The following is a 17,784-nucleotide window of genomic DNA, read 5'->3' as shown; positions in this document are numbered from 1 at the left end:
AACCCTGCATAATATTATCTACAACTATCTGTAACAATTGTATTTCCAATATTCAACTCATATTGTAAGCCACACTGAACCCGCAAAAAGGTGGGAAAATGTGGGATACAAATGCAATAAATAAATGAATAAATCCCCTCCCACCCTCCTAAGAGGTGAAAGTGACAATAGATACCAGGCTCTATAACAACTGCAGATATAATCGCCATTCCTATTACAGCAGCAAGCAGGTCCCTGAAGTAGCCTAGTGGTCAATGCAGTGGATTGTAGAGAAGTGGACCAAGGCCCATATCCCACTCCAACTAGTATACTTGTGGTGGAAAGTGTGAGCACCCACAAAAACCACAAAATACCTACTGAAACCACATATAGGTGACACCTGCAGGCATATGGGCTATTTACAGTTGGGTACAGTACATTTTTTGCTAATCCTGGAGGACTCACCATACAAATATAAGGGAGTTATGATGTGATGTGTACCTGAAACCCTTTATATGAAGTTCACTACAGAGCCCCCTAGACTGTCCCACAGCTCTGCTGAGATGTCTGTAATACTGTTGGCCCCTAGACAAGCCAATGGCCTATTTTCTGCATTTTTCTCTTGGATGTTTTTTGTTTGAAAATGGCCCTAAAAGAAAGGTGCACTGAGCACAAAATCCATCTAAAATAGGGCAATTTTCAAACCAGAAAGATAGACATTTTTCTGGTTCGAAAACGACCATGTTTGGCACTGGATGTTTGGACATTTTTTGCAAAACATCCCAAATCAGATTTGGATGTCATATCTAAAATGCCCCTCCATCTCCAAAAAGTGTACACACTGAAAACATCCAAGGACAATCATAAGTACCAAACCCTTATTATAGTTAACACTTGGGGGATAATTTTCTAAAGCTTTTTCCGTAAGCAAAACCTGTGTTATATATGGAAAAGATCTTTTATAAAGTTCTACGTCTGCATTTGTGCGTAAAAAGTATGCACATGGAAAGTGCTCACCTGCTTTTATGTGATCTGCATGAAGGCATTCCTAAGGGTGTGGTTTGGGTGATGCAGAGGCAGATTTACAACTACATGCATGCACACATCTACCCCATCCCCAGAGCAGGTGTAAATGTGTAGCTCGATACCTGTACACTATTGGAGCTGGTTCTGGGAGCCCATTTACAAAGGCGCATAGCTGCCTATGGAGCAGTTTTACTAAGCTGCGGTAAGCTACTGCGCACTTACCACAGCTTAAAAGGGCTTACCATGGGACATGCTCAAGCATCCTGTAATAAGTTTGAGATTTACATGCTCAAACCCCGCACTTTAAAAAATGTTTTTTTCCACAGAAGGGTGCGTGTCAGGGAGCAAAGAGTGGCCGTGTCTGCATTACCGCATGCTAACTGACTACTGCATGATTAGTGCATGAACCCTTACCACTTACAAAATAGGTGTCGGTAAACTACTACTACTTAACATTTCTACAGCGCTACCAGGGTTACGCAGTGCTGTACAATTTGACAAAGAAGGACGGTCCCTGCTGAAAGGAGCTAATTGTTTTCAATGGCTGTGTGCATGGCCATCGAAAAAATGGAAAATTGGCCATTTTATTGCTGTGGTAGAAATGTCCTTAGTGCCTGGGAAAGACCCATGTAAGGGCACGCTAAGGCCACTTTTTACCGCAGCTTAGTAAAAGGACTTCTGTGTTGTTTAACTAGGTGCCCCTATAGACTCAAACCATAGGCTTCCTGTATAAAATATAGCCTTTATTGTAACTTTAAGTACATAACAGAATAAAATCATTTAACGCCCTTATTGATCAGAAAAGGAAGAACAGAAATAAGATTCCTGATGTTTCACCTGTTAGAAACTTCTCCATTAAAAGTACATTACAAAATAAGGGTTTGCTAACTTTATGCTTTTAGGGGCCTTTTTACTACAACTTAGTGTACATTAATGGGCATTAGTACGCACTACATGCTACCTATGGGCTTCTTGGCATTTAGGGACCCTTTTACAGAGCGGCAGTAAGCCCAAAACAGGTTTACTGCTCACTTTTCTGGGTCTACCACTGGCCCAAGATGGCTGCCGGCGGTAGTTCCAGGTCGAGCATACACCATTTCCGGGTGAAAAAAAATTCGTAGATGGTTAGTGTGGTGGTAACCCGGTAGTTATCGGGCATCACTGCACACTGCCCGGTTACCGCAGGGTTACCATGGGAGCCCTTACAGCCACCTCAATGGGTGGCGGTAAGGGTTCGTCGTTGCATGGAAGGATGTTGCAGTTTGTAAATTGGCTGGTCATAACGGATGTCTCCAGCACATGGACGTTCATCTCATATACTTTCGAACAAGAAATCTTAACATATTTCCTGTTCAAAAACACATTTGAGATGGTCATCCATTTGGGATGTTCTGACATGGATGCGCCTATTCTGACTTGAACATCCTTTCAAAAATGCCCCTCCACACTGTGTGCTGCCTTACACATAATTCTTTATTCCAAAAATGTTTATTTGAAAATCATTTGCAAAATTTTACTTTACATAAGGTTAGTCAAAAATCATTCTCTTTTATACATGATGGACTAGACGATACATCAAGTAAAACTATTAGGACTAAATTCAGTAAATGGTGCTCAAAAAACTGTGTTGTTGAGTGCTGTTCTATAAACTGCACTCCGAGTTGGACACTATTTATAGAATAGTGTTTAGAGCCAATTTCCATGACAAACTTTGGGTGCGAGGATTTACACCAACTGAAACCTGGTGTAAATCTTGGTACATAATTCAGACATGGATCCCCGGTATTCAGTATTACTATGTGCTTCTTTAGTAAATGCCCCTGACCTAACCCATGCCTCTCCCGTGGCCACACTCCCTTTTCAGTTATGCCTTATAAGATTTGCGCATGGATCTTTACAGAATAACACTTAGAAAGATGCACATGCAAATTCAAACTGTTACTACTAACACCAATAATTGACTGTCAGGACCCAATTATTGATGCTAATTGACTCGTTAGCCAATTTAGTTGTGTGCACATCTCAGGATAACGTGCAATTTTGTGCCTAGAAATTTCTGCACCATTTATATAATCCAGGGGTTAATGTGTATTACTGATACAATTTTATACAGCTTTTTTTCTAAACATTTCAACTTTGCATCTCCCCTCTCTCCTGCAAAGTGAGCAATTCCAATTAATCTCATTTCCCTCTATCTTCCTGTCATTTACAAAAGTGCCCATGTTCTCTCATCCTTCATACTATTTGTCCCTCCAACCCCATCCTCATCAAGTTCCTCAATGTTATCCCTGAAACCATCATCCCCATCTTACTGCAAACCTTCCTACTACCATCAAGTATACTGTGATCTCAATCCCTTCTCAAAAACCCTTCACCAAAGTTTTTGTGCCCTGCCATTCTATTCCTCTCCTACCCTCAGTGACCAAAGTACTGATTGTTTACTCAACTACTGTGACTTTCTTGCATTGCAAGAAATCCTCAACCTGCTCCAACCTGGATTTTGCCTTATATTGTTCTCATAAGAGCATCTATTGACCCTCTAATGGCCAAGGCCAAGAGTGTTCACTCTACTGTTGATCACAATCTGCTTCTTAGCACACTGTCCTTATGTGGCCTCAGAGACTCATTTCTATCTTACTTCTCCTACCTTTTCCAACACACTCTCAGCATGTCTTCTGGCAGATCCTCTTCCATCACTATGCTGTTGGAGTACTGCAGGGCTCCAACTTGAGTTCTCGTCTCCCTTACATCCTTCTCCCTTGGTAATCTGATATCTTCACATGGCTTACAATACCAGGTTTATGTGGATGCCTCCAAGACCAATCTCTCTGTACCAGGACCTTTTACCAATTGCAAATCTCAGCCCGCTTCTCCAATTTTTCTGCCTGGACGTTCCATCATAGTCTAAAACCCAATAAGGCCAAAATGGAACTTCTTACTTTCTCCCCATTTCCCCTGTGACCCTTTTCTCAACACATTAGATAACTTACATCAGTCTTTGCATTTGATTTTGTCTTCCGCTTCCTAGATTTCGTTTTCTTTTCATCATCTGTAGTGGCTTTTCCCTGATCAGACAGGTCTGCCGATTTCCCTTCCATTTCCTGAGATACAGGGCTACTGGGTTCTTCCTCTTCCTCCTCCAAAGGTAAAGGCAGTGGTTCGAGGTAGTAGCTTCGTGGTTTCGGTTTGGGATGTGTGTGGAAAAGGAGAAGATGGTGCTGTTCCTCATATTTTATCACTTTTCTTTCCATACGAACAGTTCCAAACCAAGCCCAAGACAATGGGGCTGGATTTTTCTGCCCCTCAAACAAATCCCATGGAGACACCTTTTGTTTTGTTGATACCTGAAGACCCTGTTTTAAAGTTAAAAGTTTTGTAATTAAATGGTCTGTATTTAGAAAGTACAAAGTCTCTTTGGGCCTTACTCAATAAGGATTTTTTCCACTGGCTCACTATGGGTCCTGTAGACATGAATCAAAATGACTCTTTCCTATTCAGTGCCAATAGAAATATGCATTTACTGAATCCTCTATCAAAGCCCAGCACTAAAGATATAAAAATTTTATTTTCGAAGTCATTCAGATGTATATATAGCATACAGTGGGGGAAATAAGTATTTGATCCCTTGCTGATTTTGTAAGTTTGCCCACTGACAAAGACATGAGCAGCCCATAATTGAAGGGTAGGTTATTGGTAACAGTGAGAGATAGCACATCACAAATTAAATCCGGAAAATCACATTGTGGAAAGTATATGAATTTATTTGCATTCTGCAGAGGGAAATAAGTATTTAATCCCTCTGGCAAACAAGACCTAATACTTGGTGGCAAAACCCTTGTTGGCAAGCACAGCGGTCAGACGTCTTCTGTAGTTGATGATGAGGTTTGCACACATGTCAGGAGGAATTTTGGTCCACTCCTCTTTGCAGATCATCTCTAAATCATTAAGAGTTCTGGGCTGTCGCTTGGCAACTCGCAGCTTCAGCTCCCTCCATAAGTTTTCAATGGGATTAAGGTCTGGTGACTGGCTAGGCCACTCCATGACCCTAATGTGCTTCTTCCTGAGCCACTCCTTTGTTGCCTTGGCTGTATGTTTTGGGTCATTGTCGTGCTGGAAGACCCAGCCACGACCCATTTTTAAGGCCCTGGCGGAGGGAAGGAGGTTGTCACTCAGAATTGTACGGTACATGGCCCCATCCATTCTCCCATTGATGCGGTGAAGTAGTCCTGTGCCCTTAGCAGAGAAACACCCCCAAAACATAACATTTCCACCTCCATGCTTGACAGTGGGGACGGTGTTCTTTGGGTCATAGGCAGCATTTCTCTTCCTCCAAACACGGCGAGTTGAGTTCATGCCAAAGAGCTCAATTTTTGTCTCATCTGACCACAGCACCTTCTCCCAATCACTCTCGGCATCATCCAGGTGTTCACTGGCAAACTTCAGACGGGCCGTCACATGTGCCTTCCGGAGCAGGGGGACCTTGCGGGCACTGCAGGATTGCAATCCGTTATGTCGTAATGTGTTACCAATGGTTTTCATGGTGACAGTGGTCCCAGCTGCCTTGAGATCATTGACAAGTTCCCCCCTTGTAGTTGTAGGCTAATTTCTAACCTTCCTCATGATCAAGGATACCCCACGAGGTGAGATTTTGCGTGGAGCCCCAGATCTTTGTCGATTGACAGTCATTTTGTACTTCTTCCATTTTCTTACTATGGCACCAACAGTTGTCTCCTTCTCGCCCAGCGTCTTACTGATGGTTTTGTAGCCCATTCCAGCCTTGTGCAGGTGTATGATCTTGTCCCTGACATCCTTAGACAGCTCCTTGCTCTTGGCCATTTTGTAGAGGTTAGAGTCTGACTGATTCACTGAGTCTGTGGACAGGTGTCTTTCATACAGGTGACCATTGCCGACAGCTGTCTGTCATGCAGGTAACGAGTTGATTTGGAGCATCTACCTGGTCTGTAGGGGCCAGATCTCTTACTGGTTGGTGGGGGATCAAATACTTATTTCCCTCTGCAGAATGCAAATAAATTCATATACTTTCCACAATGTGATTTTCCGGATTTAATTTGTGATGTGCTATCTCTCACTGTTACCAATAACCTACCCTTCAATTATGGGCTGCTCATGTCTTTGTCAGTGGGCAAACTTACAAAATCAGCAAGGGATCAAATACTTATTTCCCCCACTGTATATTTGTGAAACCCCATTTCAGAAAGCCAATTTTTACATGTGCAAATCCATAGCACATAGATTATTTAAGGGAGCATGGTTTGGATGCAATTTCAGTGGGGCTTGCTTGGGTAAGAATAAAATCTGTGCATGCATTCCCTATTTCAGAACAGGAATACACATATGTGTGGGAAAACCTGCACACTGGGTGTGTCCTTTAGGATGGGTGGAGAGGGTATGGAGTGGTTCAAGGTTGAAGGGTTGTCTAGTCCCAGGATATATTTGCACAAGCAGTCCTGGATCACAACCTCCCTGGCTCGGTCCTAGGAAAGAGTCATCTGGGGCTTGGGGTCCTTAAGTCAAGGAGCCCTATATCTAGAGCAGTGCTAACCAATCTTTCGGTAGTTACAACCCTAATTTTCATGGTCTACGAAAGCACACAACCTCCATGTAGGTGAAGCACAATGATATCCTATGTAATGCCCACCCAGGCTGCGACCCCAAACACGAGTTTCATCATCCCATTTGGGGTCGTGACCACAATTTGGGAAGCCCTGATCTTGAATTCCTGAACTTGGGGATCTCCAAGAAGCCTTTTTTATTTTAAAACTTCCTATCAACTTCTACTGAAGTCAGTTGCATGAGAAACTGCTTCCTCCCTTAGAAGTGAAATAAAGATTCAATCTACCAAGGATAATAAAATTTCAAGCTAACCTTGGGTTAGATATTCACAGGGCTTTTTTTGAAGGGGTACTTGGGGATACTGAGTACCAGTACCTTTTCCATTGCCTGCTAAAATTGACCCATGGACCCCAAGTTTTAATGAAAGTGCTCAGGGTCTACACACCAATTCTGCCTTGTGAAAGATCCTCTGACTGGTTGCAGGGCGCCTGGCTATTGTGGGGTGGGTCCCTCAGTGATCTCTCCACCCCTGAAGGGTGGCCTGGCCTTTGAGTATCAGCACCTTTTTAGCTAGAAAAAACACACTGGATATTCAAAGCAATTTAAACAGCCAGGAGAGGCCCCTGGCCATTTAAATTGCTTGTTTGGAGTTAACCAGGGATATTCATTAGCACTTAACTGCTTACTACCACTGAATATCCCCACTAACCAGCCATCCCCTAACTGACTAAGATAGAGGGTGGGCCATAGGCAGAGCATGGGGGAGTGGCAAGTTAGCCAGTTAGCAGCAATATCCAGGGGTCATTTTACTAAGGTGCACTGAAAAATGGGCTGGGCTAGGGTAGTCACATGTTTTGGCCATGCGCAGATCCATTTTTCAGCGCGCCTGTAAAAAAAAGGCCTATTTTTAATTTTTGCCGAAAATGGACGTGCAGCAAAATAAAAATTGGTGCGCATCCATTTTGGGTCTGAGACCTTATCGCCACCCATTCACTTAGCGGTAAGGTCTCACGCAGTAACCTTGTGGTAATCTTCTACACTCATAGAATGACAATTACCTCCTGGTTTTTGCCGCGCAAAAAGAAAATAAAAATTATTTTCCGGCACACGTAGCGGATGCGCATAGAAAACCTATATTACCGCCCAGGCCACGCAGTAGCTGGGTGGTAACTCCAAATTGACGTGCGTACGCACCTACGCAGCTTAGTAAAAGGGCCCCTCATTTCTCTAACCGGCTCAATAACTGCATAAAGTTAGAAACAGTAAAAGAGCTATCCTAACTTTATGTAGTGAGTTAACCAGGCACTGCCTGAATATTGGCTGGTGCATGGTTAACTTCAGGGTCGGCAGCCATACTTGGATAAGTCGCACATAACCCAGCATTGAATATCTGTGCTTAGTTCAGCCCGTGGATCAGGGGCGTAGCCAGACTTCGGCGGGAGGGGGGTCCAGAGCCCGAGATGAGGGGGCATGTTTTAGCTTCCCCCCCCCCCCCCCCCCCGCCACCACCGACTTTGACCCCCCCCCCCCCGACGACGACCCTCTCGATCCCCCTCCACCATCGTCACCATCCTTTACTGGGGGGGGACGTGCAGGAAATCAGACTCACAAAAACAGAACGAAGCCTTGCGCGCTGGAAGAAGAGGACCTCGGCTGGCGGGGGTTGAGGTCCCCCGCCAGCAAAGGTAGCCGACGGCGGCAGGGGAGGGTTGGCGTCGGGAGGGGGGATCGAGAGGGTCGTCGGCAGGGGGGTCCAGGGCCAAATCTACAGGGGCCAAGGCCCCCGTGGCCCCACATAGCTACGCCACTGCCGTGGATGGAAGCAGCTTCCTAGTCACCAAGGGCGGAATATCACTCCGTAATATTTATACACATAAATATACACACTTTATTTATTTTATTTCTTCTCTTTTTATTTTGATAGCTGAAGCTATCACTTAACTTTCTAGGCCAGAGAAATCTAGTACATCTCTAGCTTGAAAAGCAAACATTTGCTCTTGCCTGTTTCTTATCTATGGAGTCAAATCCTGCAATTTTGTTTCCTTTTGTATCAATCAGAGATCCCATTGGTTCACAAGTGATCACATCACACGTCTGTTTTGGCAAAGGCAGCAGCTGGCGGACCTTGTCAATACTTTCTGAACGTTTGTCACCTAGTTCTTTCTAGCCACAAGAGAAAAGAGAAGTGAGAAAAGAAAATGGCAAACACAATACTGTCAGAATTTTAAAATAACATTTACTCACTTACCTTTAAAAAAAACAATGGGGTCCTTTTACTAAGATGTGCCGAAAAATGGCCTGCGCTGGTGTAGATACGTGTATTGGATCCACGCAGGTTCAATTTTTCAGCGCACTTGCAAAGAAGGCCTTTTTGGGGGGCCAAAAATGGACATGCAGCAAAATGAAAATTGGCGCACGTCCATTTTGGGCCTGACACTACCTCCACCACTGACTTAGCAGTAAGGTCTCATGCATTAACTGGGTGGCAATTGTCAGCATGCGTACAATGTTAATTATTGTCCGGTTAGCGCAATGCGCTGGAAAATTTTCCGGCACACTAGCAGATGCGTGTAAAAAATGAAATTACCACCTGGACCCGCGGTAGCCGGGCGGTAGTTCAAAACTGGAACACGTAGGATGCATGTATGCGCATACATGGCTTAGTAAAAGGGGCCCCAATGACATTTTAAGGGCCCTGTTTACAAAGCCGCACTATAGGTACGCTAGTATTTTAGCACACATTAACACTAGAGACGCCCATAGGAATATATGGGTGTCTCTAACGTTTAGTGTGCGCTAAAAACACTAGCGCACCTTAGTAAATAGGACCCTAAATATTTTAATGAGTATAACTGCATTGTGTCTAATTCTTACCAGATGTGCAAACTATTTTTATTATAAACAAGATGTTCTGATTAAATGTACATAACAGAACAAACATGGCAAAGAAAAGTTTTAATGCAGAACTGGAAAACGTACTTTGTAATTAATAGGATGTTTCTATGGTTCTTCCAAATAATGCGAGATGTGTATGCCTAATCACTGACACAATTATGATAATGTTCTTGCACCAGTAATGTGCACAATTGGAACCACACTTACTTTTAGTTTCTTCACTAGGTTCATGTAAGCTCTTTTATTCTCTTCAGAACTCCCCTGGGACCCATTCGATAGGTCAGAGGCTAGTGTTCCATTGATCAAAACACCCAGCATGTCAAGCACTGTTGTAAAAAGCTCACTGTAAGGAAAAAGACAAGAATGAAACTTGTCTAATGTTTAGGAAATAGCTAACATATGATTACTTAATTTAGGGCTGTTTACTAAGTGGCGCTATGGGTGCATTGGCATTTTTAATGCGTGTAAATGGTGTACGCACGTTAAACACTAACACGCCCATAGAAATGTATAGGTGCGTTAGCGTTTAACGTGTCTTAAATTTACAGGCACGGTAAAAACGCTAATGCACCTTAGTAAACATACCCCTAAAGTGCAGGACGCTTGGTTTAAAAGTTGCTACTGTAAACACAGAGGATCAGGTTTAAGTTATAGGGCAAAATATGGGTCTATTTCCTGCAAATCCGTCTGCTTCCAGTTTTGACATGGTGTATTTTTAGATAAGCATTTACTGTAATTACCTGCACTTTTCACCAATAACAACAACAATAAAAAAATTAAAAAAAAAGACCAAGGGAAGCGCAAGCTTAAAACAAGTGCTATGAATTTTAATCAATTTTTAAATTTAAAACTTTCAAGCAAAAGTCCTATAGTACTTTCTGTAGGTTTTCCCCTACATATATAAATATTTTATATTAGTATGGTTATTTACTCACATTTTGGATAATATTTTAAAGAATTTTTTTTACTATACCCATTTTAATGTTAATATTATTTTGAATTTTATTTTATGTTTATATTATGTATTATATTACTTTTGTAATTTATCTTTTATTATATGATTATATTGCTACAGCGCTTTATTTTTCTGCACCAAGTAGTATATAAAATGAATCTAAGAATTTTGTGATTTAAATCAAGTTATAGGAGGTGCCTTTTTACTGGATTAACTTAATGCATCTTTGACAAGTTATCCTCTCTTCTTTAGGGGGCCCTTTTACTAAAGGGTTGCTGCGCAGTAACAGGCTTGATGCACGGCAACCTAGAACTATGGCCAGCCCAACGCACACCATTTCCAGCACAACGAAAAATATTTTTTGTAATTTTTACCATGGGAGCCCTCCTAGTTGAGCAAAGAAATAATGTAGCTAGACTGTATTTAAATAATACAAGCTCATCAAGGTTTTAGGTTGTTTGCATTGTTAGTCTTCTTATTTTCTATCTAGCTCCTGTTATATATGTTCCACCTCCACTTACACCCTATGCTGGCTATTAAGATTTTTCTTGTGCATACTATGCCACACTATGTACAGCTATTTGAATATTTTTACTGCTGTAATTGCTACTGCCTATGCTTGAATTACTCTTGCTGTACGTCACCTTGGGAGAATTTCTTCAAAAAGGTGGTAAATAAATCCTAATAAATAAGCAAACATGTTAGTACAGCTCAGTAAAGGGAGAGAGGGGCGGAATAGCTCAGAGGCCCTACATCTGACAGTGGGCAAGAAAGCCAATGTCTCTACTGAGCACTTTTTTGTTAGCCCCAAAGGGCTTCTTTTAAAAAGCTGCGTTACCGATTCTCTGTGCGGCAAATGAGAGGAAGTCCATTCAATTCTTATGGGCTTCCTCTCATTTGCCGCGTGGCAATCGGTAGCGAGGCTTTGTAAAAGAAGCCCAAAGTGGTTGATCATCTCATTTCTAACATTCTCTTTTCCTGTGTGCTTCTGAAGTTTCTTTTAAACATTTTTACTGTAAGATTGCTAAAGGAGTGGCCTTCCTTTGATAAATGTTCATCAAATCTGTTTTCCTTTAGTTGTCAATTTGCTTTCCAAAACGCAAAGCTCCTTTTCGGTCAACAGCTATTGCATTTATTCTAACTTTAAATTACCAGGTTCAAGGTCGGTCCATTTGTGACATACACAGACAAGCTGCATTGAACTGCCTGTACAAGATCGAGAAGGTTAAATTCTCAACATTAAAGCATTAACCGAAGAAAAATAAACCATAGGGTCCTGTTTTCAAAATGGATCCCTTATTGTGCACCTATGAAAAAAATCTGTCAAAGCTATAGGAGGAAAACTGCTTAGTGCATTCAATAAATATGCCAGCATTTATCTTCGTTTTTGCCTATTCTGATGAAAAGGGTTTAATGCAAAATGCTTACAAGCTTTGTGTCATAATTTATCCTAATACATTATGGAGTCTATTTACTACAGCTTACTGTGAATGTTAAGGTCATTTAGTGCATGCTAAACCAGTCTGAAAAGATGGTGGAAATCACATGCATTTCAATTACCATGCTGACAGGGCTAGCAAGTTGAGATTTGGATGTAAAAGGAAGTCCTTGTTCTGCATTATTAACAGTGGAAATATCTAAAGCTTGAATAGAGAAAGAACTACAAAACCTTTGGTAAGAGAGAACCAGTACTGATGAATACAGAGCAATGAGAATCATTACGCTGGACCTCTTTTGAGAATTATATGGAGTTTTTTGCAATGACAGAGATGGAAGGAAAAACGTAGACTGGCTGCCAAGTCCAGCTTTTGGTAGCACATCCCTTACCAGCCAATCTGGGGATGGACATATTGAAGAACAGAGGAATAGTTTTGCATTCTCTTTGCTAGCACCTAGGCTATTTCAGCAGTTCCCTATGCCTGAAAAATGCCCTATAGGATTTGATGATCAAGAAACTAAACATGACCATGTTTTTGAGTACAGAGTTGGAAGACGATCACCTAGGATGTTACCTGAGTCTTCTTGAAGAAGCCCAATACATCGGCGAAAAACCAATGGCCAGGGTCATTGTTTGAGTGGACATCCCATTGCATTGTTTAAATATTTACTGTGAGCTAAAGCTAGTTGCATGTTTTGGGGATTTTTTTCTTAATGGATTGTACATTTCTGGAAAATGGAATTTCACTGTGATGGCTTTTCAGCTATTCTGCTGAGTGAGGACAGTTTTTGAAGGTTGACACAATTTCAATAACTTTTTTCTTTGCTGTGTGAAGACAGTTCTTGAATGTCAAAGCAATTTGGACTACAAAGTTATATAGATAAATACTTGTTTTTGATAGTAGTATAAGCTAGAAGTTGAACAATGGAAAACAGCCCAGACTATCACTATATACACATAGCTTTTGGATACTAAATGATAAGAGGCTTTTTTTTTTAATGAGCACAAGTTTTTTTTTCTTTCTAGCATATATGCACTATAATGGACTTTTAAAATTCCTTTTTGTGTTTCCAGGATTTGATGGGCTAATGTGCTGTAACTACCTCTACATTAATTATAAGGAATAGCTCCTCGTGTCCCCCAGACTAAGCCCATTCTCCACCCCATTCCCTGCTAGCTGTCAACACAGAAATCACCACCAGTTCAACTGCAAAGATGCCATGTTAACAGCTAACAAAGCTTAGTATGCATGGCCCATAATAAATTAACCATTCAACAGCCAAATGATACTTATGATGTACAAAAATGTATTACCAATTACACAAACATACTCATTGGTTTGCATGTCAACAGTTCCTGAAGTAATTATCTGAAGAAGCAAAAGAGCCCAGTCTGTTGTCCACTGTGTGCTTCTCTGCACAGTGTCAAACATTCCACCAACCTAGAATGAGAAGAATACCAAGAATAGCATCAGAACACATCTGCTCTGGCTGTATTGCCAACTGAACAATGATTTTTTTTTTACTCTCCTCATGACCTCAACAATTAAAATCGCAGTCCTTCTGAGTCTCTTTACTTACCACTTTTCCTTTAACATAAAAAAAATTACAACTATAGCATCCTCTTCCCGTACCACAATGTTTTCAGCATAAAACAAAAATTCACTTTCATTAAGGTCATCATAATATTGTAGTCATATAGAGGGGAAATTTTCACACTTCCTATTTTAAAATTAGGTACAAGGTTCATGGGTATAAAGCACCTATTAGATTTTGCATCTAAAGGGAAAGTATGTGCATACTGTCATTTTGGAAATTACCATGAATACAAAGCAGCAGAGGACTATTGAACCGGCTTTGTTATTTGGGTAATATTTCAAGGAATTATAATGTGTATAGACTCCAATACTTAAGGTCATTTTAATAGGTTTGTGAAGCTTTTTACATGTGTAAAATGATCAGTACATGTAAATATCTAATTAAGGGCCTCTTATCGAGCCAAGCCGGTGCAGGGATGCTGACAAAGCCCATTCACTCTGAATGAGCTCCATTGGCATTGACACATGGGTACTACTATCGCAGCTTGATAAAAAGAGGACTTAAGTGTGTAGATTTGCTGCATGCACAGCTTTCAAGAGAGAGTGTTGCAACACAATGTACGCATACTTAATAACAAAACAAAAAAAAAAACATTGGTATTCACACCTGCTCTAAAGCAGGCACAAGTGTCCAGGGACGGCTGAAGGGATAGTGGCACCCTGAGCCAACTAACATTGGTGGCGCCCCCTTCATGCTCCCCCACCTCAGTCTTTTTTCCTTCTCCCCACTAGGTTCTGCACTGCTCCCTCATCTCTCTCACTCCCCTGCAGTTCTGTAAAGTTTATGTCAGTCACCAGTGGCAGCAGCATGACGGGCTGCCTTCGGCCAGCCTATGGGTCTTCCCTCTGCTGCATCCTGCCCACAGGAAATTGCATCAAAGGAGGCTGTGGATGGGGAGAAAAAAAGCTTAAACCTGTACACCAGATGAGTTCAGAGGCTGGGTATTTTGGTGCCCTTAATCAATGGCACCCTGGGCCACAGCCTCACCTGGTCCAATGGTTAAGCCGGCCCTGCAAGTGTCTTATAATTGTTCACTTGGGGTTTGCACAAGTGACCAAGGAGGCAATTATGCTTTCTTTTGTGGTGTTTAAAACCACTTTAAAAATGTTTTTCCACTTGGCTTCTTAATTAGCTCATCATGGCTGTCCAGTTTGGTAAAATTCTGCACTTATATATGTAAGTGCCAACACTTACACATGTAGCTTATGAAATTGGCATTTACAAGGCTATTACTACTATTTTTTAAACATATTCATGTCCCTGCTGTACTTGCTGCAATCTATGGGCTCATTTTCGAAAGAGAAAAACATCTAAAAAGTGCCATAAAGCACCATTTGGATGGATTTCTCCTCAAAACGTCCAAATCAGTATTTTCGAAATCTATTTTACAGATGTTTACCTATGCATATCATCTGTAATACATCCAAATCACAAGGGGCGTTGGAGACATTTTGAAGGTGGGATTGTTGGAATGTAATTGTATTTTTACATGCATTGCCTGTCACCTATTATTTCTCTGTGATTACTCTGTGACCTCTGATGTGAATTACTTAGAGAGGTCACACAGCTATGTAACTTCCTGTGGGGGATAGATGCAGCACATGCAGCACATGGAGCACATGGAGCTCATGATCTCTCCTAACCTGAGAGGATCTATGGTGGTGTGAGCATCCATTACCATCTAAGCACATGGAAGGAGCTGATAATACAAATGTATAGTAATATGTATATATAAGCCTGTCTGATTATAATCTAACTACAAACTGTGAGTAAACAGATGTTTTGTTACTTCAACTTTAAAGTGACTCAGCAGTGAATTATTCAGGGGTGAATGAGAGAGAGATGAAGAAAGAAATTAACATTTCTAAAGCTGAAGCTGTGTGTACTAAAATCTGCTAATTATTTACTACAAATAATCCAACAAAAGGGTTATGGGCCCAGGGTCCAGGAATTGAAAAAGAAGAGAAATATTACCAGGCAGAAAAAAAGGCCACATTTTTCTCTTAAGTTTTAAAGGAAAGATTCAGTCTGTCTCTCTCTCCCCCCACACAGCAGACAGAAGGCTAAGAAAATGGCTGAGGGAAGAAATTCACCATTGTTCTATTCTCTCAAGGTGCCTAAATTAACTGAGTTTAATTATCAGCAGTGGGAACTAAGATTCATATGTCTCCTTCGAGCAAAAGGATTATATATATGCTTAGATCAAGACAGAACAGCTGAAAATATGGCTGAATGGGACAATGCAAACTATTATGTGAAGTGCATGCTTTTGGAAGCTCTCTCAGAGAAACAAGCCATATTAGTGGAGGGAAAAGATACACCAAAGGACATTTTATATAAACTGAGAACTATGTATGCAACTACATATGCAAAGCAGCAACCAATTTGGTTGGCAGAGTTGAATGAAACCAAATTAAGGGATAAAAGTAAATGTAATGATCACATTATGTATCTTATGTCTTCATTTCAAAAGCTAGAACTTTCTGGAATTCCCATGTGTGATGCATTGAAAAGAGCATTTCTTTTTACCTCACTATCAAAGAAGTTTGATGTTTTTAGGTCTGTAAATGAGGCCATTGAAGGGCAATCTTTTGAACAGGCAACATCAAAACTAAGGCAGGAATGCATAATAAATGATTCTGAGGAGATGTGTTCTCAAAGCAAGTCAGAGAGAAATGAAACAAATTTCTTGGCAAAGAACAGAGGAAGGCGGAGCTATGGGAAAACTCCACCCAAGGGCAAGCTGATTTGCTACTCATGTGGAAAGGAGGGACATGTATCTAAATGGTGTAAGGAAACACAAAACACTCCCTCTAGCTCACCTAAGCCAATGGAACTAAAGAATTTTCAAACCAGGAAATGTATGAAGGACAAAGATAAACACAAGGGCTTTCTAATGGCAGAAAAATCTTTGACTATGGTAAATAATAATTCAAATGAAAGTACTTGGATTTTGGATTCAGGGAGCACATGCCATTTAACCAATTGTAAGGATTTCTTTCAGGAAATGTGTCCAGAGGAAGGTATTCTTAAAACTGCAAACGCAGGGACTGCTAAGATCCAAGCAAAAGGTATTGGATTCTTAAAATGCAAAGTGTCTAATGAAGTTAAAGAAATTCCTGTAAGTGATGTTTTGTATATTCCCCAAGCAGTTTGCAATATGCTTAGTGTATCTACATTAGATAAGAAGGGATTTGTGATTCATTTTGAAAACAGTAAGTGCACAATCTCTAAAAATGATGAAGTGTATGCTGAAGCTTTTATGCATAATGATGTTTATAAGCTGAACATTTCAGGTGAAGCCTCACATATGGCGCAAGTAAGGAAGAATGATGGTAAATGTAGTCTGGAAATCTGGCACAGCCGCCTGGGACATCGTGATTCTAAGGTGATCCAGGATCTTTACAGTAAGCAACTGGCCACCGGCATTCAGATAAGTGCAAATGCTGGTAAAATGGAGAAATGCATAGACTGTGTTACTCAAAAAGGTGTAAGACCCTCATTTCCTGCATACACAGGAAATAGGAGTAATAAAGTGCTGGACTTAATACACAGTGACTTATGTGGACCGTTTAATATCCCATCATTGGGAAATAACAGATTTGTGCTAATATTCTTGGATGATTTCTCTAGATATTGTGTGGCCTATTTGCTGAAAGAAAAAAGTCAAGTCACAGACATGCTGAAGAAATACGTAGCCATGGTGAGCAATAAATTTGAAAGAAAACCAAAGGTTCTTCAGACCGACAATGGTGGTGAGTTCACTTCACAAAGCATGCGCACATTTCTAGAACAAGAAGGCATTCAACATATCACAACAGTAGCTTATACACCAGAACAAAATTCTGTTGCAGAGAGAAAATTTAGGTCACTTGTGGAAATGACCAGATGTATGCTGTCAGATAGCAATCTCCCTAAAAGACTATGGGGGGAAGCCATTCTCACAGCAGTGTACCTACAAAACAGAATGCCAACTAAAGGCGCTGAGCGCACACCACATGAGACATGGCATGGTAGGAAGCCAAACCTGTCACACATAAGAACATTTGGAAGTACAGCATATGCTCATGTACCAAAGCAAAGAAGGCATAAGCTGGATTCCACAACAGAAAGGGGCATTTTAGTTGGCTATGCTCCAGGACACAAAGGATATAGAATTTTGAATCTGAAAACTGGCATTGTTGGCATAAGACATGTTACATATTTTGATGAAAACAAAAGGGTTGATAAAGGCTGGATTATCCCAGATGAGCCTTATCATCCAGAATATGAAACTAGAACCATAATAGACATGCCAGTGTATATAAATGCCATACCAA

General features: G+C 41.0%; 2 protein-coding genes across 2 annotated transcripts in view; both read right to left on the bottom strand.

The window, feature by feature from the left end:
- Window positions 1-4,346, bottom strand: part of LOC115479010 (mediator of RNA polymerase II transcription subunit 12-like protein) — a 74,251-nt gene extending 69,905 nt beyond the window's left edge. Inside the window, exon 1 of the mRNA XM_030216714.1 lies at window positions 3,996-4,346. Within this exon, the coding sequence (XP_030072574.1) occupies window positions 3,996-4,256 (261 nt within the window). The 5' untranslated portion in view covers window positions 4,257-4,346. The remainder of the gene's footprint in view (window positions 1-3,995) is intronic.
- A 4,204-nt stretch (window positions 4,347-8,550) lies between these two features.
- Window positions 8,551-17,784, bottom strand: part of LOC115478361 (mediator of RNA polymerase II transcription subunit 12-like protein) — a 72,595-nt gene continuing 63,361 nt past the window's right edge. The window contains exons 19-21 of the mRNA XM_030215663.1: window positions 13,199-13,308; window positions 9,682-9,817; window positions 8,551-8,742 (exon numbers count right to left, since the gene is read on the bottom strand). Of these exons, the coding sequence (XP_030071523.1) occupies window positions 8,551-8,742; window positions 9,682-9,817; window positions 13,199-13,308 (438 nt within the window). The remainder of the gene's footprint in view (window positions 8,743-9,681; window positions 9,818-13,198; window positions 13,309-17,784) is intronic.

This window comes from Microcaecilia unicolor, chromosome 10, assembly GCF_901765095.1.
Source record: "Microcaecilia unicolor chromosome 10, aMicUni1.1, whole genome shotgun sequence".
Taxonomy (NCBI): Eukaryota; Metazoa; Chordata; class Amphibia; order Gymnophiona; family Siphonopidae; genus Microcaecilia; species Microcaecilia unicolor.
This window is presented reverse-complemented; position numbering and strand designations above follow the sequence as displayed.